We start from the raw sequence: 18,845 nt of genomic DNA on the forward strand, positions 1-18,845 counted from the left end.
GGACGCGCAGCACCGGCACTGGGGAGGAGGAGGAGGAGGTTTGGGGGCACAGCCAGGCTGCCAGCGGCTCGGGAAGGGATATTCCCGAGGAAAACACCCACATTTCAGCCCGTTTCCCGGCAGAGCCCCGGCCCCAGCCCAGCACCGGGGAGAATTCGCGGCCGCCCACGAGGCGTTTCCCCCGAGCGCGGTCGCGGGTGGGCTGGGGGGGGGGTCCTGGGGAAATGGGGAAGGAAAAGCTGGGGCTGGGGAGGGGAGGAGGGTGGGCAGCCCCGATCCCCCCCACCGCAAGGAGCCCCCCGGGACCGTCCCCAGCGGGGTCTGGGCGGGGAGAAACCGCTCCCGAACCCGCTGACCCGTAGCCCGGCATCGCCGCCGCCGCGCTCCGCCCCCCCCCCCCCATCCCCCGCCTTGCCAACACGGCGTCCCCGCGGAAACTTTGGGAAAACGGGATAAAACCGGGGAAAATCCGGGACCTTGCGGCACCCGAGGGGCGCGGGAGGGCGGCGGGGGGGCCGCTCCACCAGCACCGGAGCGCAGCCCACGGCCCGTTTTTTTATTTTTTATTTTTTATTTTTTATTTTTTATTTTTTATTTTTTATTTTTTATTTTTTTATTTCTTATTTCTTAGATTTTATTTTATTTTTTAATTTTTAAATGTATTTTAAAAATTTTTTATATTTGTATTTTTAATTTTATTTTTATTTTTTATTGTTTATACTTTTTTGTAATTTATTTTTAATTTTTTCTTTTTTTCTTTTTTTTATTTTTGGGGGGGTGTGGGGTGTGGGTGATGCCGGTACCAGGATCGGGCCCCGCCGCCGCGATCTCGGTTTCCTAGCAACGCGCTGCCGTGGGGAGGGAGCAGGGGCGTGGCTAGCGCCGGCGCCGTGACGCGCTTCCGGCCGGCAAGGGGGGACGTGTCGCTGGCGCGCGCGGGCCGGAAGCGGGGGGGTCCGGGACGGGGGGGGTGGGGGGGGGGAGCAACCGCCATGGAGGAGGCCGCGGTCCACAACGGCAGCGCGGCCGGGCCCGGGGCTGGCACCGGCACCGGGGGCTCGCCCGCCGCCCGCCCGCCCGCCACCCCCGAGGGCATGGCGCTGGCTTACGGCAGCCTCGTCCTCATGGCGCTGCTCCCCATCTTCTTCGGGGCGCTGCGCTCCGTCAGCTGCGCCAAGAGCAAGGTACCCCCGGGGCGACCCGGCCTTCCCCCCCCCCCCCCCCCCCGCCCCGCACCACCACCCCCCCAAAAAAAAAAACCCTGCCCGACCCCCCCCCGCACCCGGCCCCTCTCCCCGCGGCGGGGCGGGGAGACCTCAGCCCCGTCCGGGTAAATTCAGATGCTGCGGAGCTCCTGGCAGCCCCCCCAGAGATGTGGCGCTGGGGAGGGGGGGGGGGACACACACACACACACACACGGGATTCGAGTGCGGCTTCACCCCCCACCCGCACCCCCCCGCCGCACCGGGGCTGGTCCCCGGGGTGCTGCCGCGCTCCCCGGCCCCACACCTCCCACCTGGCCCGAAAACCCTACCAAAGCTTCGGAGCCCAAAGCTCAGGAGGGATTGTTTTAAACAATCTGATTTAGTACTGTTTTTTGTTGCTTTTTTTTTTTTTTTTTCAAAAAAAAAAAAAAGCTCCTTGTCCATCCTTCTGCCTTACTTCAGGGGTTTCAGCTGATTTTAGTGGCATTCCTGGCAGCCCACGGCATTGGGGTGTGTGAGCGGGGCTTGCCCGTGGTTTGGGGCAGGGGGGGATTTCTCCTCGCCCACGCCGCTCTTTGGGCACTTGTTTCTGCACTGCTGTTGCCCAGGATAAGCTGATTTTTTTTTTCCCCTCGCGGCATTGCTTTCCATTAAAGGCTTCCAGTGGCATGCGCTCTGCCTGGGCACAGGTGTCTCTGTGAGATTAGACCCCTTGGGCAGGGGCGAGCGGGCAGCTCTGCCTCTCCTCGGAAAGCTAAAGGTCTCTCGTGGGAAATGGCTTGAAAGGGGGGGTTGGTTCTGCCGGTGCAAAGATGTCTCGGAAGGCAAAAGCGGGGTTTAGAAATCCGGGGCTTTTGAGCACAAAGGAGCACCCCGAGAGCGAGGTGAGGGGATGAAAAGGCGATGGGAGCGAACCGTCGTTCGGAGGGTGATGGACATATGGTGTGCACAGATGGGGACGGCCGGGCGTGAGCGGCGAGGGAGCCCAGCTCCCCTCTGGGCAGGGGGAGAAAGGAACAACGCCAGCGCAGGCTTTATTTTTTTTTCTGTTTTCTAAGAGGAAAAAAGCAGTACATTGTGGCAGCCCTTGGAAGGATGAGTGCGAGGTTTGCTTTTTCCATCTCTCAGGCTCTGCCTGTGACACAGCCCCACCTCCGGGAATAACGGGGGGGCCAGTGGGTACCCTGCCCCTCTCGGAGCCCCGCTCGTTGTGTCTTCACCTCCTGCTCGGGTATGAAGCCAGAGCAGGGGCTGATCCACTCCTGTCCTCTCCTTCCCTCCGCAGAACTCCTCGGAGATGCCAGAGACCATTACCAGCCGAGACGCTGCTCGTTTTCCCATTGTTGCCAGTTGCACCCTTCTGGGGCTCTACCTCTTCTTTAAAGTAAGTGCCCGATGCCAGCGGGCGCGGGAGCCGGTGCCTGCCGTCCTCCCCGCCTGCTCAGGAGCTCCCAAGGGGGACCGACTCAATTTTCATCTTACCCTAGTTGGGAGCCCTTAATGTTGGGACAGAAAGTGTGTAAGGCTGCCTGGCTGGAGCTCTTCGGTGTCACCACACAGGAGGACGTCAGTTCTCACCTGAACTGTCTCAGCTTGGGGGAAATCAGAGCCTGTTTGTGCACGAGTTGGTTCTGGGGAGCTGCTGAGGGACGAGCTCGCCCCCGAGCTCTGCCTGCCTCCATGGGCTGATGTCGCGGTGCGCAGGCTGAAACCAGAGGGTGCCCGGGGGCTGCTGAGTTGCAGGTGCTGCTGCCTCTGTCCTGCTCCGTCCTGCGCCTCCGAAACCATCTCTGCTGCAGGCCTGGGGGTTCAGGGCGAGCCCCCGTGTGCTCAGGTGGAGTCTTTTAGACGCGCAGAGGCGACAAGCAGAGTTAGGGTGACTGTTCCCGGGTCACGGGTGGGAGATTCCAGCCTCCCTGGGTCGCGGAGTATGGAGCAGCCACCAGACCCTGCTGCAAGGACCCCCTGCAGCCCGCCCATTCTCCTGTGGCCCACGCCTCGGGGTCTTCCTTCACCTCCTCAAGTGCCTTTTCTGCCTCCTGCTCCTGGCTGGGACGGAGACGCCAGGAAAAGGAGCGCGGACTGTGCAGCCTGGTCGTGCTGAAGCTGCTGCACGATCAGCGGCTCTTCCTTGTAATATCTGCAACCTGCCATGAGCTCTGGTGTTCCAGCACCCGCCCTTCCAGGAGAGCACAGAGGACCCCAGGGTCCCCCTGCGCTGGGCTGCGTGGGGGTGATTCAGTGGTAACACAGTGTGTGTGGTAGAGGACAGGATTTCTAATAACACCCCATTTAATTAGGGCAGGATGTGCTTGGCCCACTGCAGTAGCGGGTTGGGGGGTGTGTGTGGGGGTGCTGCTGCCCCTTTCGGCCGGGGCCCCCCTCACTCCCTGCTCCGGCTCGCTCTGCAGGGTTCACACGGGGGAAGCTCTGTCCTCCTTTCTGCAGCACAGGAGTTATTTTTTGACCCGAGCCACTCGTAGATGTGCGACAGCTCGCAGGCCCGTTGTGCTTGTTCTGCGAGCACGCGGCTATTTCCAACACGTTTCCCATCAGCAGTGCAAGAATTTGGGTTATTCCAGATATTCTTCTCGTCTCCCTGGAGCACCGACACCGCAGCTGCCAGTAGAAATGTGAAGTGCTGCAGAAGGGCAGGACGCTGCAGTAGCTAACCCCTCTCTGGATTTCTCTTGCAGATATTCTCTCAAGAGTACATCAATCTTCTGCTTTCCATGTATTTCTTCGTGCTGGGGATCCTAGCCCTGTCCCACACCATCAGGTACAGCCCAGGGAAGGGTGCAGCTGGGGCAGGGGTGTCCGAGGCGGCCCACTCTGCGAGGCAGCGAGGTGTTGAGTTTATTGGGGGGGTTCCTAGAGCACCGTTGGCTTGCAGCAGAGCCAAGTCCAGCTCTTAGGGTGGTGCAGAGGGCCCGGAGCATTCTGTGAACCCTTCCTTACGTCTCAGGGGTCCTGGCAAGCCGATATCTCCTACAGCACTACCGGGAGAACTCGTGGAGGTGTGCATGGCCACCATCATGGGACGAGGCCACCTCACCCTGAGGAGCTGCTGCAGCTTGGCCTGTGGATGGGAGGGCTCCTCAGCACCCATGTTCCCCTTATTGGGACGGTGAAACAGGCAGCTGGAGCTCACGATAATGTTCCCGGCCTCTTGCCCCAATGCTTGGCATGAGATGTTGAAAGTTCAGGCTGTTTCAGTAACTGAAAAAGTAAAACTGGTTTCCTGTTTCCTGAGCTCTAGGGCGTTGGGGACCAGATGCTTTCCCTAGACTGGTGCTGGGCAAGGGCTTTGTCTCCACTCCCAGCTCTGCAGGAGAGCCGTTCCGTGCTGGCCCAGTCAATTCTGGGTGCCCAGGAGGCTGCTGGGGGGCGCAGGGTGCTTCCTGGGGTCTGGTGTGGGTCCTCCCTTCTTGCGGGCGATGCTCTGTGCCTGCTGCCCTAGATCAGCCCTCTGGGGAGGCCGAGGTCCCGTGTCTGCGGCGTGGTGACTGGAGCTGGGGCTCCTGCCAGTCCCTGATACAGCAAAACCTGGCGTTTCCCCATCCGGGGCGGGGTGTGGGCTGACCTCCGTGCTGCAGAGGTGCTGGGCAGCGCGTCCTGTGGGGTTTCTGTCAAACTGCCCTTCCCTACACCTTTCGTTTCAGCCCCATGATGAACAGATTCTTCCCTGCAAATTTCCCCAACAAACAGTACCAGCTCCTCTTCACCCAGGGCTCCGGGGAGAGCAAGGAAGGTATGTTGGCTCGCCGGTCTCTCTGGGGGCCTGAATGTTTTCTGCCTTTACCGTTCTGTCCTTTGCTCACTTGGCGTTTTGACCTTCAGCTCGTTGAAACAACCTTCTCAAAGACTCGCCTCTTGCTCCCCGCTGTGCTTCTGCAGCCCCGCGTGTCTCTGCAGAGCTGGGGCTGCCACGTGCCTCTTCTCCCACCGGCCGGTGCTCTCCCTCTGTGCTGGCAGCGAAACCCCAGAACCCGATCCCAGAGTGCTACAGGAATGGAGCTGCGGGTGCTGTTAAATGCACTGCCTTTCTTGAAGCTCCTTGGGTAGAGTAGTACCGGCTCTTTTGTGCTGCATAAACTGATCCGATACAAATCTTTGCACTGGTAGAAGATGCTTGGATAAGTCTCCTGCCCAGTAGCTTTACTGGTAAAGGAATACTACTTGTAGCGATACCACCAGGAGTTAACCAGTGCAGGAAGAGGGCGATAATTTACCTCTCCTTGCCTTAGACAGTGCCTGAATCCAATTTCCTTATTGACAGAAGGATCGCAGATGCTGTCCATGTGGCAGAGTCTGGCTGAAGGGGAAGGTCCGGGCTTGCCAGGGCCAGCTGCTCGCTCGCGTGCGCTTCGCACGTGTTTTCCGTGGGCACGGCCGTTTCTGTGGGTGCAGTCCCCTCGTCTGGGACGTGAGCCCTGTGGTACTGCCCAGCTGTAAAATCCCCCGTCTCTGCCCTGCGCAGGAAGGGGAGCTGCCCGGGCTGCCCAAAATCTGACTTCTCTGGTTTATTGCAGAAATAGTGAATTACGAGTTTGACACCAAGGATCTCGTATGCCTGGCCCTGAGCAGTGTTGTGGGGGTCTGGTACCTTCTGAGAAAGGTAAGCGAGCTGCAGCCCTGTGGTGGGGGGGCCGGGGACCAGGCTGGGTCTGACCTGGGCCCCTTTCCACGCGAGGCCTCTGCAGTCTGAGGCCGTGACTCGGCACGTGCAGTGGGACCCAAATCTCCTTTTTCCTGTCATTCTCAGCACTGGATTGCTAACAACCTCTTTGGGCTGGCGTTCTCCCTCAACGGGGTGGAGCTGCTGCACTTGAACAACGTCAGCACTGGCTGCATCTTGCTCGGGGGCCTCTTCATCTACGACGTCTTCTGGGTAAGCGGGAGCGTTCCCCGGGGCGGACGCGAGTTGCAGCCGTTGGCGGAAGCCACGTGCGCGGCGTTCCGTCTCTTCGGGGGCAGCGCGCCGGCCGGACACGCGTTTGCAGTCAGGCTTCCCACTTTCTCAGCCCGAAGGGGTGTGGTGGGGACGATGACGGAATCAAAACAGTGGGGGAACGTGGCTCAGCAAACGCGTTTCCCTTTAAGCTCTGGCTCGGAGAGCCCCGGGCTGGCAGGGATCGCATCAGGGCCGGTGTGGGGTACCCGGGGGTGCGCGGCATACCCAGTTCTGGTGACCTGTACAAGGTTTTCCCAATGCCTGACAGAGCTGCTCTGTAGGATGGGGCTGCTCCGGGCTACGCTGATCCTGCTTGTATGGGCTGTGCCTCGGCTCTGTCATCTGCTGGCTCCGTTAGCGTCCTTCTGTTCCCTTGCACAGAGGGCCAAACACTGGAACGCCTCCAGTCCCTCTCCCTCAGCCCGTGCAGCACCCCAACATCTTCATTTGGAAGTTTTCCTTATCTCTCTGCAATGGGACTGGAGGCGTGCTTCCCCTTGTAACGGCCGCATTCCCCAGTCCTTCCTGCTGCCTCCACCTTCTGAAATTCTGTGTTTCCAAATGTCTGACAGCCCTCGTACACCTGGAGGTCTGTCCAGCAGCGCTGCAGCTGCCCGAGTAATTCTTCCCTATTTAAGCCTGGTTACTGTGGTGTTATTTTGTACGTGGCTGGTGCTGCCCCTATTTCAGAGGCTCTTTAACAGCCTCAGCTCTGCGGTTCCTTAGCCTGTGTGCCACTTCCTCCGCTGCTCACAGCTGGAGAGGATTCAGCCTTCTGGCTCAGCACACCTCGTGCCCTGCCCGGGGTGCGAGGGTGCAACCCTGGCTGCTCTCCTCTTGCCGGCTGCCTCAGCTTCCTCGGCACGTCCGCGTGTTGCCCTCCCTCACGGAAAGGCCACCTTGAGGTGGAGACCCTCTCACCGTGCTCCTCTGCAGGGACCGCTCGCTTGGATTTTAGCACGGGTTTAATCACAGTGGGGCCCGAGGCGGGTGTTCAAGGAGGACTGCTCAGTGGAGCCACGATATTACCCCCTGCGAAGTCTCGGGGTGACTTTGCATGGGACGCTTTTCCCTGGTCCCGGCGTGGAGGGCTGTCACTCCATGGCGATGCCCAGAGCTTGCTGCACCTTATCAGAGTTAATCTGATGCCCAGTGCTTGCCTTAAGGTTTCTCTTTAATCTCTGGCTCAAGGATCTTGCTCACCTGGTGCTGACCAGCACCTGGTTTATGTGCCTGCTGCTGGTGTAGCCAAGTCTGGAGGCTTGGAGATGAAAAGGAACAGCAATAAGGGTGGTTGACCTATGTGTTTACCATCCATCCCCCAAAATATATGAGTATTTCAAGCTGATAGCGCAGGACAAATAAATGACCTCAGAGCAAAAGGCTGATCTGGTGATTGCTCCAGTCCCCGTTGGAAGCTCACGGGCAGCAGCCTGGCACGAGGTGGGACTCCCTGCTGGGAGCTCCTGCCCTCAGATAACACCCTGTGTGGTGCTCGGGCTCTCCACCGAGCTGATTAATTCGAGCTGGATTGACCCGTGGGGGGTGGGTGCTGGGGAAGGCCGGGCTGGGGGGGGCAGCACCGTGGCTCAGCGGGCTCCCCGGCGCTGCTCTGAAAGCAGGAACGGCCGTGAGGTGCTCACCTGGAGCACCGGGGCTCTGCTGGTCTCCTCCTCAGCCTGCAGCTCGGTGGCTCTCTGGCTGTTCTCCTCCACTGAGGCCGCTCCAGGCCCTGAGGTGAGGCTGCAGCTGAACGTGTGCCTGTCCCTGCGCAGCTGTGCTCACCCCCGTCTCCTCTGTTTGCCCCTAGGTCTTTGGCACCAACGTGATGGTGACAGTTGCCAAATCCTTCGAGGCCCCAATAAAACGTGAGTAGATCTTCCCCGTGGGGTGTCCGTTCTGCCGCAGTCGCTGCCCCTCCCTGCACCCTCTGCCTTCTGGAGGTGGCTCAGAAGGTGGGATGGGTGCGGGGGGTGGGGGGGGGGGTGTCTCCTGCCAGTGACCCCTTGGACTGCTGCGTGGTGCCAGCAATCTGCAGGGAGCCAGGCCAGGCCTCTGGAGGATGGTTTGCAGAGCCCTGAGCTGGTTGGGTTAGGCTGCATCCCCAGGGTGGGTAATTTCACCCGCTTATAAAAAAAAAAAAAAAAAAAGCCAAAAACCCCACAGACACCCCCAAAAACCAGCAGGAGGGTTGAATTTGTGCTGATGTGGAGCACGTAGTAGTTTGGGTCCTGGGAGCTGGGGTTGAAACCTGCGTGTGGGGCTGGCTGCAAACTCCTTGGTTTGTCATCCTGGTGCCTAGAGTTGTCCCAGGAAGGAGAACAAGGGGAGCTGCAGGGGAGGAGGGGGGCCGAGGGCAGGGACAGGGCTCTTGCCCTGCTCCGGTCCCTTTTTGCCAGGCAGAGCGGTGCTGGGGTCTGCTCAGCACAGACACTCCCCTGTCACTGTGCCTCTCTCTGTTCCTCGTAGTGGTTTTCCCTCAGGACCTGCTGGAGAAGGGGCTGGAGGCCGACAACTTTGCCATGCTGGGTCTAGGAGACATTGTCATTCCAGGTGAGGGCAGGAGAGTTGGGGGGGGGAACATGACCGGGATCCCCCGTCTGAACGGGCTGTGGGGAGCCGAGCGGGTGCCTCGCTCTGCCTGTGGCCAGGCCAGAGCCCTGGGGCTGCGTGGGCTGGGGAGAGGGGGGGGGGTGGGGGGTGTCTCCCACCAGGTCCGGGGGGTGTCCCCGTGCCTTGTGCCGCGAGAGGGCACTGTCAGCCCAGGCACGGCACCCGGAGCGGCTGCGGGTCCTGGTCCTGCCTCCCCCAGCTGTCCCTACAACCTCCGTCCCCTCACTGTCCCCTTCTCCCCGCAGGGATCTTCATTGCCTTGCTGCTGCGGTTTGACATCAGGTGAGTGGGCGGCGGGGAAGGGTCCCTGGCGGGTTGGATCCTGCAGCATATTTGAGCGGCTTTTGCAGAGGAAAAAGGGGAAGCCAGGAGCGCAGTCGTGTGCTCCCCCTCCGGGGCTTGGCGTGGGGACCCGGGAGAGCGGCTGGGACGGGGTGGGGGTGCAAGGGGAAGCTCTTGGAAGAGTGGATGTGAGCAGGGCTGGCTTTGTGGGTAAGTCCTGAGTGCTGGGGGGGGGCGAATTGTTTGAGCTGACGGGTGTTGCTGTGCACAGGGCAGGGCGGGCAGCACGGAACAGCCCCGCAGAGCCTCCCTGGCACTGAGGAGGAGAGGGCAGCGCTGCCGAGGGGAAACAGCGACGGCGTGGGAAAGAGCCGGGGGTGCTGGCACCTGGGAAGGGCTCACGTGGATGCAAATCGGTGCCCGGGCGTGCTGGCTGCCTCTGGGTCGCTGCTGACGTCAGGGGAAGCGGCTCCTTCCTACGCAGGGAAGCTGCACCCACTGCCGGGGTGTAGTTTTGCAGCAGTTGCCCCACACCGAAAGTCTCCAGCTGGGGAGCTGCCGGGAACGGGCCGCTTCGTGCCACCGCCGTGGTGTGGCCCCGCCGCTGTTGCACAGACCCTCCGGTTTGTGCCAGCTCTTCCAGGTGTTTCCACCCACATCCTGCTTGCACCTGCTGGGAATCCCAGGTCCCGCAGCCTGCCCCTGAGATAACTCGGCGCGTGCTGAGAGCGGGGCGCCAGGGACCGACCGTGCCTCCCCCGAGGAGGTGGGATCCTCTCCCTGGGTCCCAGCACCGATTCCACCATCCCGCAGCAGAACCGTGGGCCTCCTTCCCTTCCCCAGCCCCTCACCAGGGTGTCGTGTGTGTCCCCCCCCCCCCAATTCCAGTCCTGTGGGACTGGGGGCTGTACTGGGGGCAGTCCCTGTGCCAGTTCAAGCGCGGGGGCAGAGCACGGCTCCAGGCGCAGTGGGAGATGGCTGTAAACTCTGGCCCAGCTCCGTTTTGGCCACGGGTTTCCCGGACCCGAGCTCACTGGGCTCTGCTCCCTTTCCCTACAGCTTGAAGAAGAACACACACACGTATTTCTACACCAGCTTTGTGGCCTACATCTTCGGGCTGGGCCTGACCATATTCATCATGCACATCTTCAAGCACGCCCAGGTGAGCTCTGCCGTGCTACGTCCCAGGCAGGCCGTGAGGTTTCTGCACCGTGCCAGGAAAAAGTCGATGCATTCCTTCTCTTAGCTTTGCTTTTCCAGTGCCTGCCTGTACCTTTCCCTGCCCAAAGCTTGTGTGCCTGGCTGGAGCCGAGTCCTGCTGGGCGCCAGGCTGGTTCAGGCAGCTGTGTTTCCAACAGCAGCACCTCAGCGGGGATATCCTGTGTTTTTGTGGCTCTTTGCAGCCAAGCTGCCCCCGAAAACCCACCTTCTGTGCTGCAGAGGGGCCCTGGGAGCCTGTACGCTGTGGCTGCTGTGGCTGCACGGGCGCCCTCGGTGTGTTTGTGGCCCGCTGGGACCCCACGGCGAGGGTTTTGTGCTGCTGCAGCTGTAATTTGGCTCTTGAAGCCGCTTTCAGGGGCATTAACCCTCTGTGCGGCGCTGTGACAGACGCCAGGGGTGCGGAGGGGACAGGGCCAGCTCTCCCCACGCTCCTCCCGAGGGGTGATTCGTGGTTTAACAGTTGTTTTTATTCCACACAGCCTGCTCTGCTGTACCTGGTCCCCGCCTGCATCGGATTCCCGCTTCTTGTGGCCTTGGCAAAGGGAGAAGTAACCGAAATGTTCAGGTGAGCGTCAGCTGGGGACGGGGCTGTTTCGCCCGCGGCGCTGGCGTGCACGAAGCGTGCAGATGTTCCCACGCCTGGGCACAGCTGGAGGGACGGGTTCATCTGGGCACGCTCTGGGCGTGCGCGCGCACGTGCGTGGGTGGAGGGGAGTGGGGTCCGTGTTTGTACACGCCGGCCCTGGCTCCAGCCGCCTCCCTGTTAGCCGGGTGGGAGCTTTGGTGCGGTACCAACAGGCAGGCAGCACCTGGTATTGCTTTACGCCCCGGTGACAAAACTCTTCCCGTGCGCTGGCGGGCGGGCAGGGGGAGGGTGGGACCGCACACCTGGCGCCGAGAGGCTTGGTCATTGTGTCCCAGCGCCCGCGGGTGGGGGAGAAGGGAGCCGGATCTGGCTTTGAGAGCAGCCGGGGCTGGTTCGAGCACATCCCAGCCTCCCCGCTCCCGGTTTGCAGCAGTCTCCCTGCCCCGGGGTCTGTAGGTGCAGAGAAGAAACGGGGCTGCGCTGTTGCGCTTCGGCTCTTCTCTGCCTGCCACGCTCTGAGCGTTTGTTCGCTCTCAGCGGGCAGCTCTGTCCGCTCCGAGCCACGCTGGGCTGGTTGTGCTCAAGGCTCGGTGCTGCCCTGTTTGAGAACGGCAAGAAACATCCATCCCAAAGCAGCCGGGGCCGTGCCCCCCAAGCCTCCCCCTTCCCGGGGTGCCCCTGCCCGAGCCCCCAGCCTGCTCACAGGGAAACCAGCACCCGAGCAGGGCGCAGGCTGCCCTCTCTTCCCTTCCTCTCCCCGGGGAGGTGCAGGTATGCGTGTTCCCAGCGGGCTCTCAGCTGGGCCCGCTCCCCCAGCCCCGCCGCACCTGCCCGGCCTTTGATGTTTGGTTCTGAGGATCGCTGCTGCAGGCGCCGCGTGTCCCGGGATCGTCCTTCCTGCGCACCTGGGATCCTGCAGCCACTCTCCCCCCCCCCCCCCGGTGCCGTGACTCACCAGTTTGACACCACCGCCGCCTCCAGTGCCTGGGAACTGGGGGAGAGACGAGCTGCGAGGCCGACTCGCCGGGCAGCAAGGAGCCTGGGCGGGCTGGCTGGCCAGCCGGGCATCACGGGGTGGGGTGGGGGGGAGCTACTGCCCCTCACCCCGAGCATTAGCTTAGCACAAGCTGCTCCGGCAGCAAAGCGCTGTTTGCTGACTGCTGCCGGGGGAAGTGCAGGAGGCTGGGGGGTTGACAGACCCGGGGGTTCAGCCCCCCCCTTGAAGTCGCTCTGGTCGCGGGCAGGGGAAGTGGGATGCCACGGGCCTCGTGCCTGGAGGGCAGTGGCTCCCACGGCAGGGATCCCACCGGGAGTAGCTTCCGTGGGCCCCGATCCTCCCCGGGCTGAGCTGGCAGTTCCCCTCTGCTCTCTGCCTGCGCGTGGTGGCTCGCAGCAGCCGTGGGCTGCCCTGGGACGGCGGGGGGACAGCGAGGCTCTGGCTCGGTGGCGAGCGGATCTGTGCTGCAGGCCCGGGGTTAGACGTGTCGGTGGAGCACAGGCGGGCACCATCGGGATGAATTTTGCAGCTCCCAGCCTTGCTGAGTCCTCCCCAGGCAGGCAGGAACCCCCGCTCTGCCTCCGTCAGCGGTGGGGCCGCCCGTCCTGCGCTGGCCTCGAGCGGCAGGAAAGGGTCTGCCCGCATCGGTCTGCTGCCTGCACAGCCCCCGGGGCAGCTCTGCCGCTGCTTTCCCAGCGCCCAGGTTTGACCCGGCTGCCTGGCTCTACCCGTGCCAGGGGGAGCTGCCTCCTCCTGGGGGCTGCGGGCAGGAGCCTGCCAGCACGGCTCCGGGGGTGCCGGCAGCCGGAGGGGACATCAGGCTGCCTGCGCAGGGCCGGTGGGTTTGCAGCAGTCTCACTCCAAAACTCTTCTGCTTTTTCTTTCTCTCTCCCCGCCTCTCCATTCTGTCCTCGCCTTTCCCCTCCTGCTTCCTCTCTCTCCTGCAGCTATGAATCCTCTGCTGAAATCTTGCCACACACACCGAGACTTACCCACTTCCCCACCGTGTCCGGCTCGCCGGCCAGCCTTGCTGATTCCATGCAGCAGAAACTGTCCTGTCCCCGCCGACGCCGGCAGCAAAGCCCTAGTGCCATGTAGCCAGCGCAGGCGGTGCCCTTTCTCTGTCTGTCGCTCTGGCCAGGTAGGGGCTGCCCCTGGCTCTCCCCCCCCCTTCCCTGGGCAGAGGCAGTAGCTGTCGCCTCGCTGCCACCAGCCTGGCTTCCCTCCTTGTCTTTGAGGGGAGACGCTGAAGCGGGGGAGAAGATTTGACATCTCTGCCCTCCTCGTGCTCCCCCAGCGGGGTTTCCTTTGCCGGGGGGGGGGGGTTTTGCAGCCAAAGGAGCGAGTCCCTAAGGGCTGGGGGGTGTTGCTGCTCTTGGTCTTGCTGCAGCCCCCAGCTGACCGGCCCTGCTGGCACCAGTGCTCAGGGTGGGGGAGAGCGTGGTGCTCTCCAGGATATCCGACGGGGGCGAGGACAGACCTGCGGGGCCTGATGCTCGGCCGGGGGGAGCCCCAGCCCCTGGCTGGGTCCCCCCCATCCCCGGAGTTGTCCAGGGGAGTTGTCGCATCGCTCGTCTCCCAGCCTGAGCTCTGCCCCATCGGGCTGCCTGCACTGGGGGGGGGCTGATGGCTGGAGCTCACCCCCTCCTCCGCACAGGTCTCTGTCCCCACTCACTCCTCCTTCTCGTCCCCAGCTACGAGGAGAGCTCTACCCCCAAGGAGGTGCCGGGGGCCTCCAAAGAAGAGACGACAGAAGCCTCCAAGAAGGAGAAGTGACCTTGCCCACGTGCCCGGTGCCGCTGGGCTGGGGCCCTTCCAGACCCTCGGCGAGTGACAGACGACGAAACAATTGTGCAAGAGCATCGTGTTGTGTGTGTCGGAGCAGCCACCCAGGTGGGGTATCGATGTACGCCGCATAGCCACCCCCCCCGGGGCCACCCCGCTGCCTCCCCCCCCGCCTGGTTTTCTCCTGCGGGGGCCCGAGGCGGGCAGGGGGGCAAACCACAGGCCGGTTTTTAAATTTTGTATTGTGCGTTTGCTTTCTCTCATATTAAACCATGTCGAAGGAAGGAGTGCTGGTCTGGCTGTGCTGGCAGCCCGGGCCGTGGCCGCTGCTCCAGCTCGTAGCCCTGTGGCCAGCACCGGGGTCGGTGTCCCGGCTCACTGGCAGCCGTATCCTCCCTGGGGGGCCCGTGGCTGTTGTCTGGGTGTCTCCAAGTGACCGTCCCCTTCCCCTCCCGCTCCTCAGGCACCGGCCTCAGCCTGGCCCCCACCTCTGCAACACCCAGATTTAGGGCTGCGGTCGCTTGACCCCAGGCAGGTTGGAACCGGGGGTGGGAGGGGGGGGTCTGGCCCCGGGGATCGGGGTGTGGGGATGGGGACGTGGGCTGCTTGGGGGGCTCAGTGAGCTGGGGCTGAGGCGCCCCCCCCCCCACCTTGGGGGAGGGAGCAGCCATGGGAGGGAAAGAGCTGGGTGACCCCAAGCCCAGCCCCAGAGTTGGGGTGAAGAGAGTGTGGGCTGTTCCCCGCTCCTTGCAAGGAGCTCAGCGCCAGCCTGCACCCCCTGGGGCTGGGACAGGCGGGGGGGTCCCGGTGCAGGCAGGGGGGTCCCAGTGGCCACCTCGGCTCCCCCGGGGCCCGCTTACCGCATGTCCCGCAGCACCGGCTGTGTCCCCGCGGGGCCGGCGTGCGGAGGATCCCGCATCCCTCCGGCCGTGCCCGCTGCCAGAATAAATAGAAAGCGTTTGCCGGCTTGGCAGCCCCTCCACAAAAGCCGTATTGAACCATTATTCCCCGCGTTGGCTGCGAGCACTAAAAGTGGCGCCTCGCGTTCTGCCATCTAATGACCCTTCGCAGCCTCCTACAGATGTTTTCTATGACTTACAGCTCCTTTTCCAACAGCCCCGTCCGCAAAAACAAGAGGGGCCACTTTAATTCCAATTAAATACCTCCAGCTAAGCAAACAGTGTGCAGCGGGGCTCGGGCACGGCGCTGCGGCCAGGCCCGGCCCACGGAGTCGCTGAGTCTAGACTCCAGATGTGATTCCAGCAGCCCCCCAGTGTCCCGTGGAACACGGCGCTGGCTCTGCCGTGGGGGTGCAGCACCCTGCCCCGAGCTGGGGGGGGCACCCCCCCTCCTCCCCGCTCACCGCCGCAGCGTGCACAGCGCGGTGTGGGTCTGGTGCAGCATCCCACGAGGCTCCTGCATCCTGCCCGGCTCCGGGTAGTGTCACCCCGTGTCACCGCAGCCTCCGGAGCCCCTGAGCATGCAGGAGCAGGCTGGGGGGGGGGGGTGTTGCACATGTTGCCCCCCAGCACCGGCATCTTCCTCTCGCCGCCGTCGTGCCAGCCGTACGTGCGGTGGGAGCGCGGCGGCGAGCCAGGAGCTTTCCCGAGGGGAGCGGGGTCACCCCTCACCCTGCCCGGCCGATAAACCGGGGCTGACCGGGAGGAAGGAAACGCTCCGGCCCCTGCGAGGAGCCGCCGGCGCCTCGGTGGCCCCGGCTTCGCTCGCCCGCTGCACCTGGGCCCCGTGGCAGCGCCGCGGCCGTGCGGCTCCGCTCTGTCTGGGCCACCTTCCCCTCGCCGCGGGGTCCCTCCGGTTTTGTGGGGGGGTGTGTGTGTGTGGGGGGGGTGTATGTGTGAGGGATAGGGGGGGGAGCTGCGGAAACAGGAGCGCAACTGGTTCTGACAGGAAACCTCCATCCGCGGAGCTGCGCCCAGCTGGGGCAGGGACCGGAGCCGGGCTGCCCCGCCGGCGGCAGCTGTGGGGTTTGGGGTGATCCCCCTACCCACGGCCCCGCGGGGCAGCGGTGTAGGTGCCCACTGGTGGGTGGGGGGGAAGCCCCTGGGCACCCTCCCCCTCATGCCAAGCTGCTGCCAAGGATTGCAGCAGGGCAGGATGGGCTGAGCTGGGGGGGTGCGCAGGGGAGCACCCCTGGGTGCAAATGCCGGGGAGCAGGACGGTGGTTTCCCCGGGTGGGGAGTGTTGGTGCCTGGGGGAGGGGGATGAACGCCAGGACTGCTTGTCCCCGCAGCCCTGCAGAGCCTCCCCACCGCGACCGGGATGGGTGCTGGGTGCTGCGGTCCCCACGGTGCGCCCCGGCGGCGGTGGGGGTGCCGGCGGTGAGAACCGGGGTCCTGCTGGGTGCTGGGTGCTGGCGCCCGGCCGGCGGCTGCGAGCGGGGAGAGGAAGCAGCCGAGAGGCAGCCCCAGCCCCGGCCGGCCGGCGAGGAGGGGCAGGAAGCTGGAATAAATCCCAGGAAGGGCTGCCTGGCTCCAGCTGGTCTGGGCTGCAGCGGATGGAGCCGGGAAAGGGGAAGGGAGAAGGCGGGAGGGGAGCGCACAGGGGCTCTCGCAAGCCTCGGCCCCGCTCCAGCTGCACCGGCAACCCCGGGCTCAGCACCATCCTGCGGGCACAGCGGGGCCGGAGGCTCTGCCCGAGACGCTGGTGGCCCGAGGGTGAGGGGTCCTGGATGGAGCCCAACGCCAGCCAGGGCAGGAGCAGCCCAGGTTTGGGGATCCCGTTCGCTGCGGGGGGGAACCCCAACCGGCCCCGCGGTCTCCCTGCTGCCGTCCCTCCTCCTCGCAGCCCCGCAGAGCCCTGCTTGCTGGCGTGTGGCTTTGGGTGCTGCCAGGGCTGGGGGGCCGGCCGGCCCCCGTCCCCATCATCACGGCAGCAGCCGTGCCCTGTGTGGTCCCGGGAGAGGGGCAGCCAGAGAGTGGGGGGGGGCTTTGATGCTCTCGGCTGCTGGGCAACCCCTGCTCGGCATGAAGCAGCCGCCCCCCGCCCCCCACCCCACTCCCCCCCCGGCCGGGCTGAGCCCCCCCAGCGCCATATGGCCGAGGCCGCTGTTACCGCGCTGCGCGCCCCGTTCCCAGAATTGAGATGGAAATGAAGCTATCTGTCTTGCCGGACAACGCCGGGACCCCGTGCCCGCCTGTGCTCAGGGCAGCGTCCTGGGGCCCCACTGGCACCCCCATCCTCAGCTCCCCCATCCCCAGCACCCTCATCCCCAGCACCCCCATCCCCAGCACCCTCATCCTCAGCACCCTCAGCATCTCCACCCTCAACACCCCCATCCTCAGCACCCCCATCCCCAGCACCCCCACCCTCAGCACCCTCATCCCCAGCACCCTCAGCATCTCCACCCTCAACACCCCCATCCTCAGCACCCCTACCCTCAGTACCCCCCATCCCCAGAACCTGCACCCTCAGCACCCCCATCCCCAGCACCCCCATCCCCAGCACCCCCACCCTCAGCACCCTCATCCCCAGCACCCCCAGCATCCCCACCCTCAGCACCCCCATCCTCAGCACCCCTTCCCCCAGCACCCCCATCCCCAGCATCTCCACCCTCGGCACCCTCATCCTCAGCACCCCCAGCACCCCCACCCTCAGCACCCCCACCCTCAGCACCCCAAGGGTGTCCCGCAGCCGGGGCCACCCCACCAGCCAGAGCGGGGATGGCTGTGCCACCCGTGCCATGACACCCGCCGTGACGGCGAGGCTCATCCCGACCCCCCCCCCCCGCCATCCCGGGGGTGACCGCTGCTGGGAGGGGCGGGGGGGGGGGGGAGGGACACGGACACCGGGGTAAGTTGCCGGTTGGGGCGCAGGGGCCGGTTGGGGGGTGTGTGTGATGTGTGTGTGTGTCCCTCGTATTGTTGGCGGCGCAGCTGGCGGCACCGGGGCCGGCACTGAAAGGAATTCCTGCGCACAATGTCCCCGGCCTCCCCGCCGCGGCCCGGCCGCCGCCGCCAGATGGGAGCTAATTAGCAGCTTTGAGAGCCGCGGTGGGAACCGGGCAGCACCGGGCCCTCCGCCGAGCCCTCAATGGGAGGGGGCGACCCCGGCCGCCGTGCCCACCCTGGGAACCGACGGGGGGACGCGGGACAGACGGATGCGGGTCCCCCCGCGACGGGCTGGCAGGGTGAAAGCCCAGCCGCGCTCTCCAGGATTCCTCCCCCCCCCCGCACACCCCTTTGGGAGGAAGATGAGGGGAGGCCTTTTGGGGGGGGGGGGGGGGGGGGCTGCAGCGGCGCTGAGCATCAGGCACGGGGTGGGGGTTGACCCCCAGCCCACCCCCACAAAGGGCAGGGCACCCCCTGCACCCCCCCGGGGCCCGGCTCATCCCACCGGGAAGGGCACAAAGCGCCCGGGCTGTCCCCACGGCCGTGGCCACCGCGGGGGTGCAGCCCCCCCCCCCCCCCCCCAGCACCCACAGTGAGGGGGGTGTGGGGTCGGGGAGCCCCCCAGGTTTGTTTGGTGCGGCCTCGTGGGGTGCAGTGGGGGCTGCTCCCCCCCCCCCCCGGCCTCCCCCGGGGCACACGCCTCGGCGTGTACGTGTGCGTGAGAGCGCGCAGGTGCGCACGCGTGTGTGTGCAGCCATCCCGGCGTGCCACACGTGTGCGTGTGCATCTCCGTGTATGCGTGTGCGCGCACACTTACGGGCACGCCTGTGCACACGTGTGCATTCACAGGTTTGCACGTGCACGGGAATCTTCCCGTGCATGTGCGTGTGTGTGCCCATGCATGTGCGTGGCCTCATCATCCATGCATGCGTGTGCATCTGTGTGCACGCATGCGTGTGCGTGCGCATCACCTGTGCACGCGTGTGCACCTGCGTGCATTAGCACACGTGTGTGCATCCACAGGTTTAGTGAATCCTCCCACGGGTGTAGGCGCCTGCCCCCCCCCCCCCCCCCCACGCGTGCCCACTGTGCGCTAGCGGCCGCGCGCCGGTGCGTCTGTGGGCACACGTGTGTCCGTGTGTCTTGCCCGCACCTGGGCGCACGCCCGCGTGTGTGGACGCACACGCGTGCCCACCCGTGACCGCTGCCTGCTGGGCGGGGTGGGCCGGGGGGGTCCCTGTCGGGGGGACCGGCGGGACGGGGTCCTGCTGGGGGTCCCCCCCGTGTCTCGGGGACCCCTCCCCTGTGTCTCAGCTGCCCCCGCTGGCGCTCCCCCCGTGTCCCCGTGGGGGTC

General features: G+C 64.6%; 1 protein-coding gene across 2 annotated transcripts; it reads left to right on the top strand.

Annotated features, from left to right (window-relative positions):
• Positions 1-955: 955 nt before the first annotated feature.
• Positions 956-13,927, top strand: HM13 (histocompatibility minor 13). 2 transcript variants are annotated; one of them, XM_042801139.1, is made up of 12 exons: positions 956-1,184; positions 2,491-2,589; positions 3,902-3,984; positions 4,868-4,956; positions 5,738-5,823; positions 5,971-6,096; positions 7,970-8,027; positions 8,629-8,712; positions 9,018-9,054; positions 10,114-10,216; positions 10,755-10,840; positions 13,553-13,927. In XM_042801139.1, exons 1-12 carry the CDS (start codon positions 993-995, stop codon positions 13,632-13,634), a joined length of 1,125 nt encoding a protein of 374 aa, XP_042657073.1. In that variant the 5' UTR covers positions 956-992; the 3' UTR covers positions 13,635-13,927. The 2 variants fall into 2 exon arrangements, with proteins under 2 accessions (XP_042657073.1, XP_042657071.1); XM_042801137.1 differs by lacking the exon at positions 13,553-13,927 and adding an exon at positions 12,806-12,996.
• The last annotated feature ends 4,918 nt before the right edge of the window (positions 13,928-18,845 follow it).

The sequence above is a fragment of the Tyto alba genome, unplaced genomic scaffold, assembly GCF_018691265.1.
Source record: "Tyto alba isolate M040663 unplaced genomic scaffold, T.alba_DEE_v4.0 Super-Scaffold_33, whole genome shotgun sequence".
Taxonomy (NCBI): Eukaryota; Metazoa; Chordata; class Aves; order Strigiformes; family Tytonidae; genus Tyto; species Tyto alba.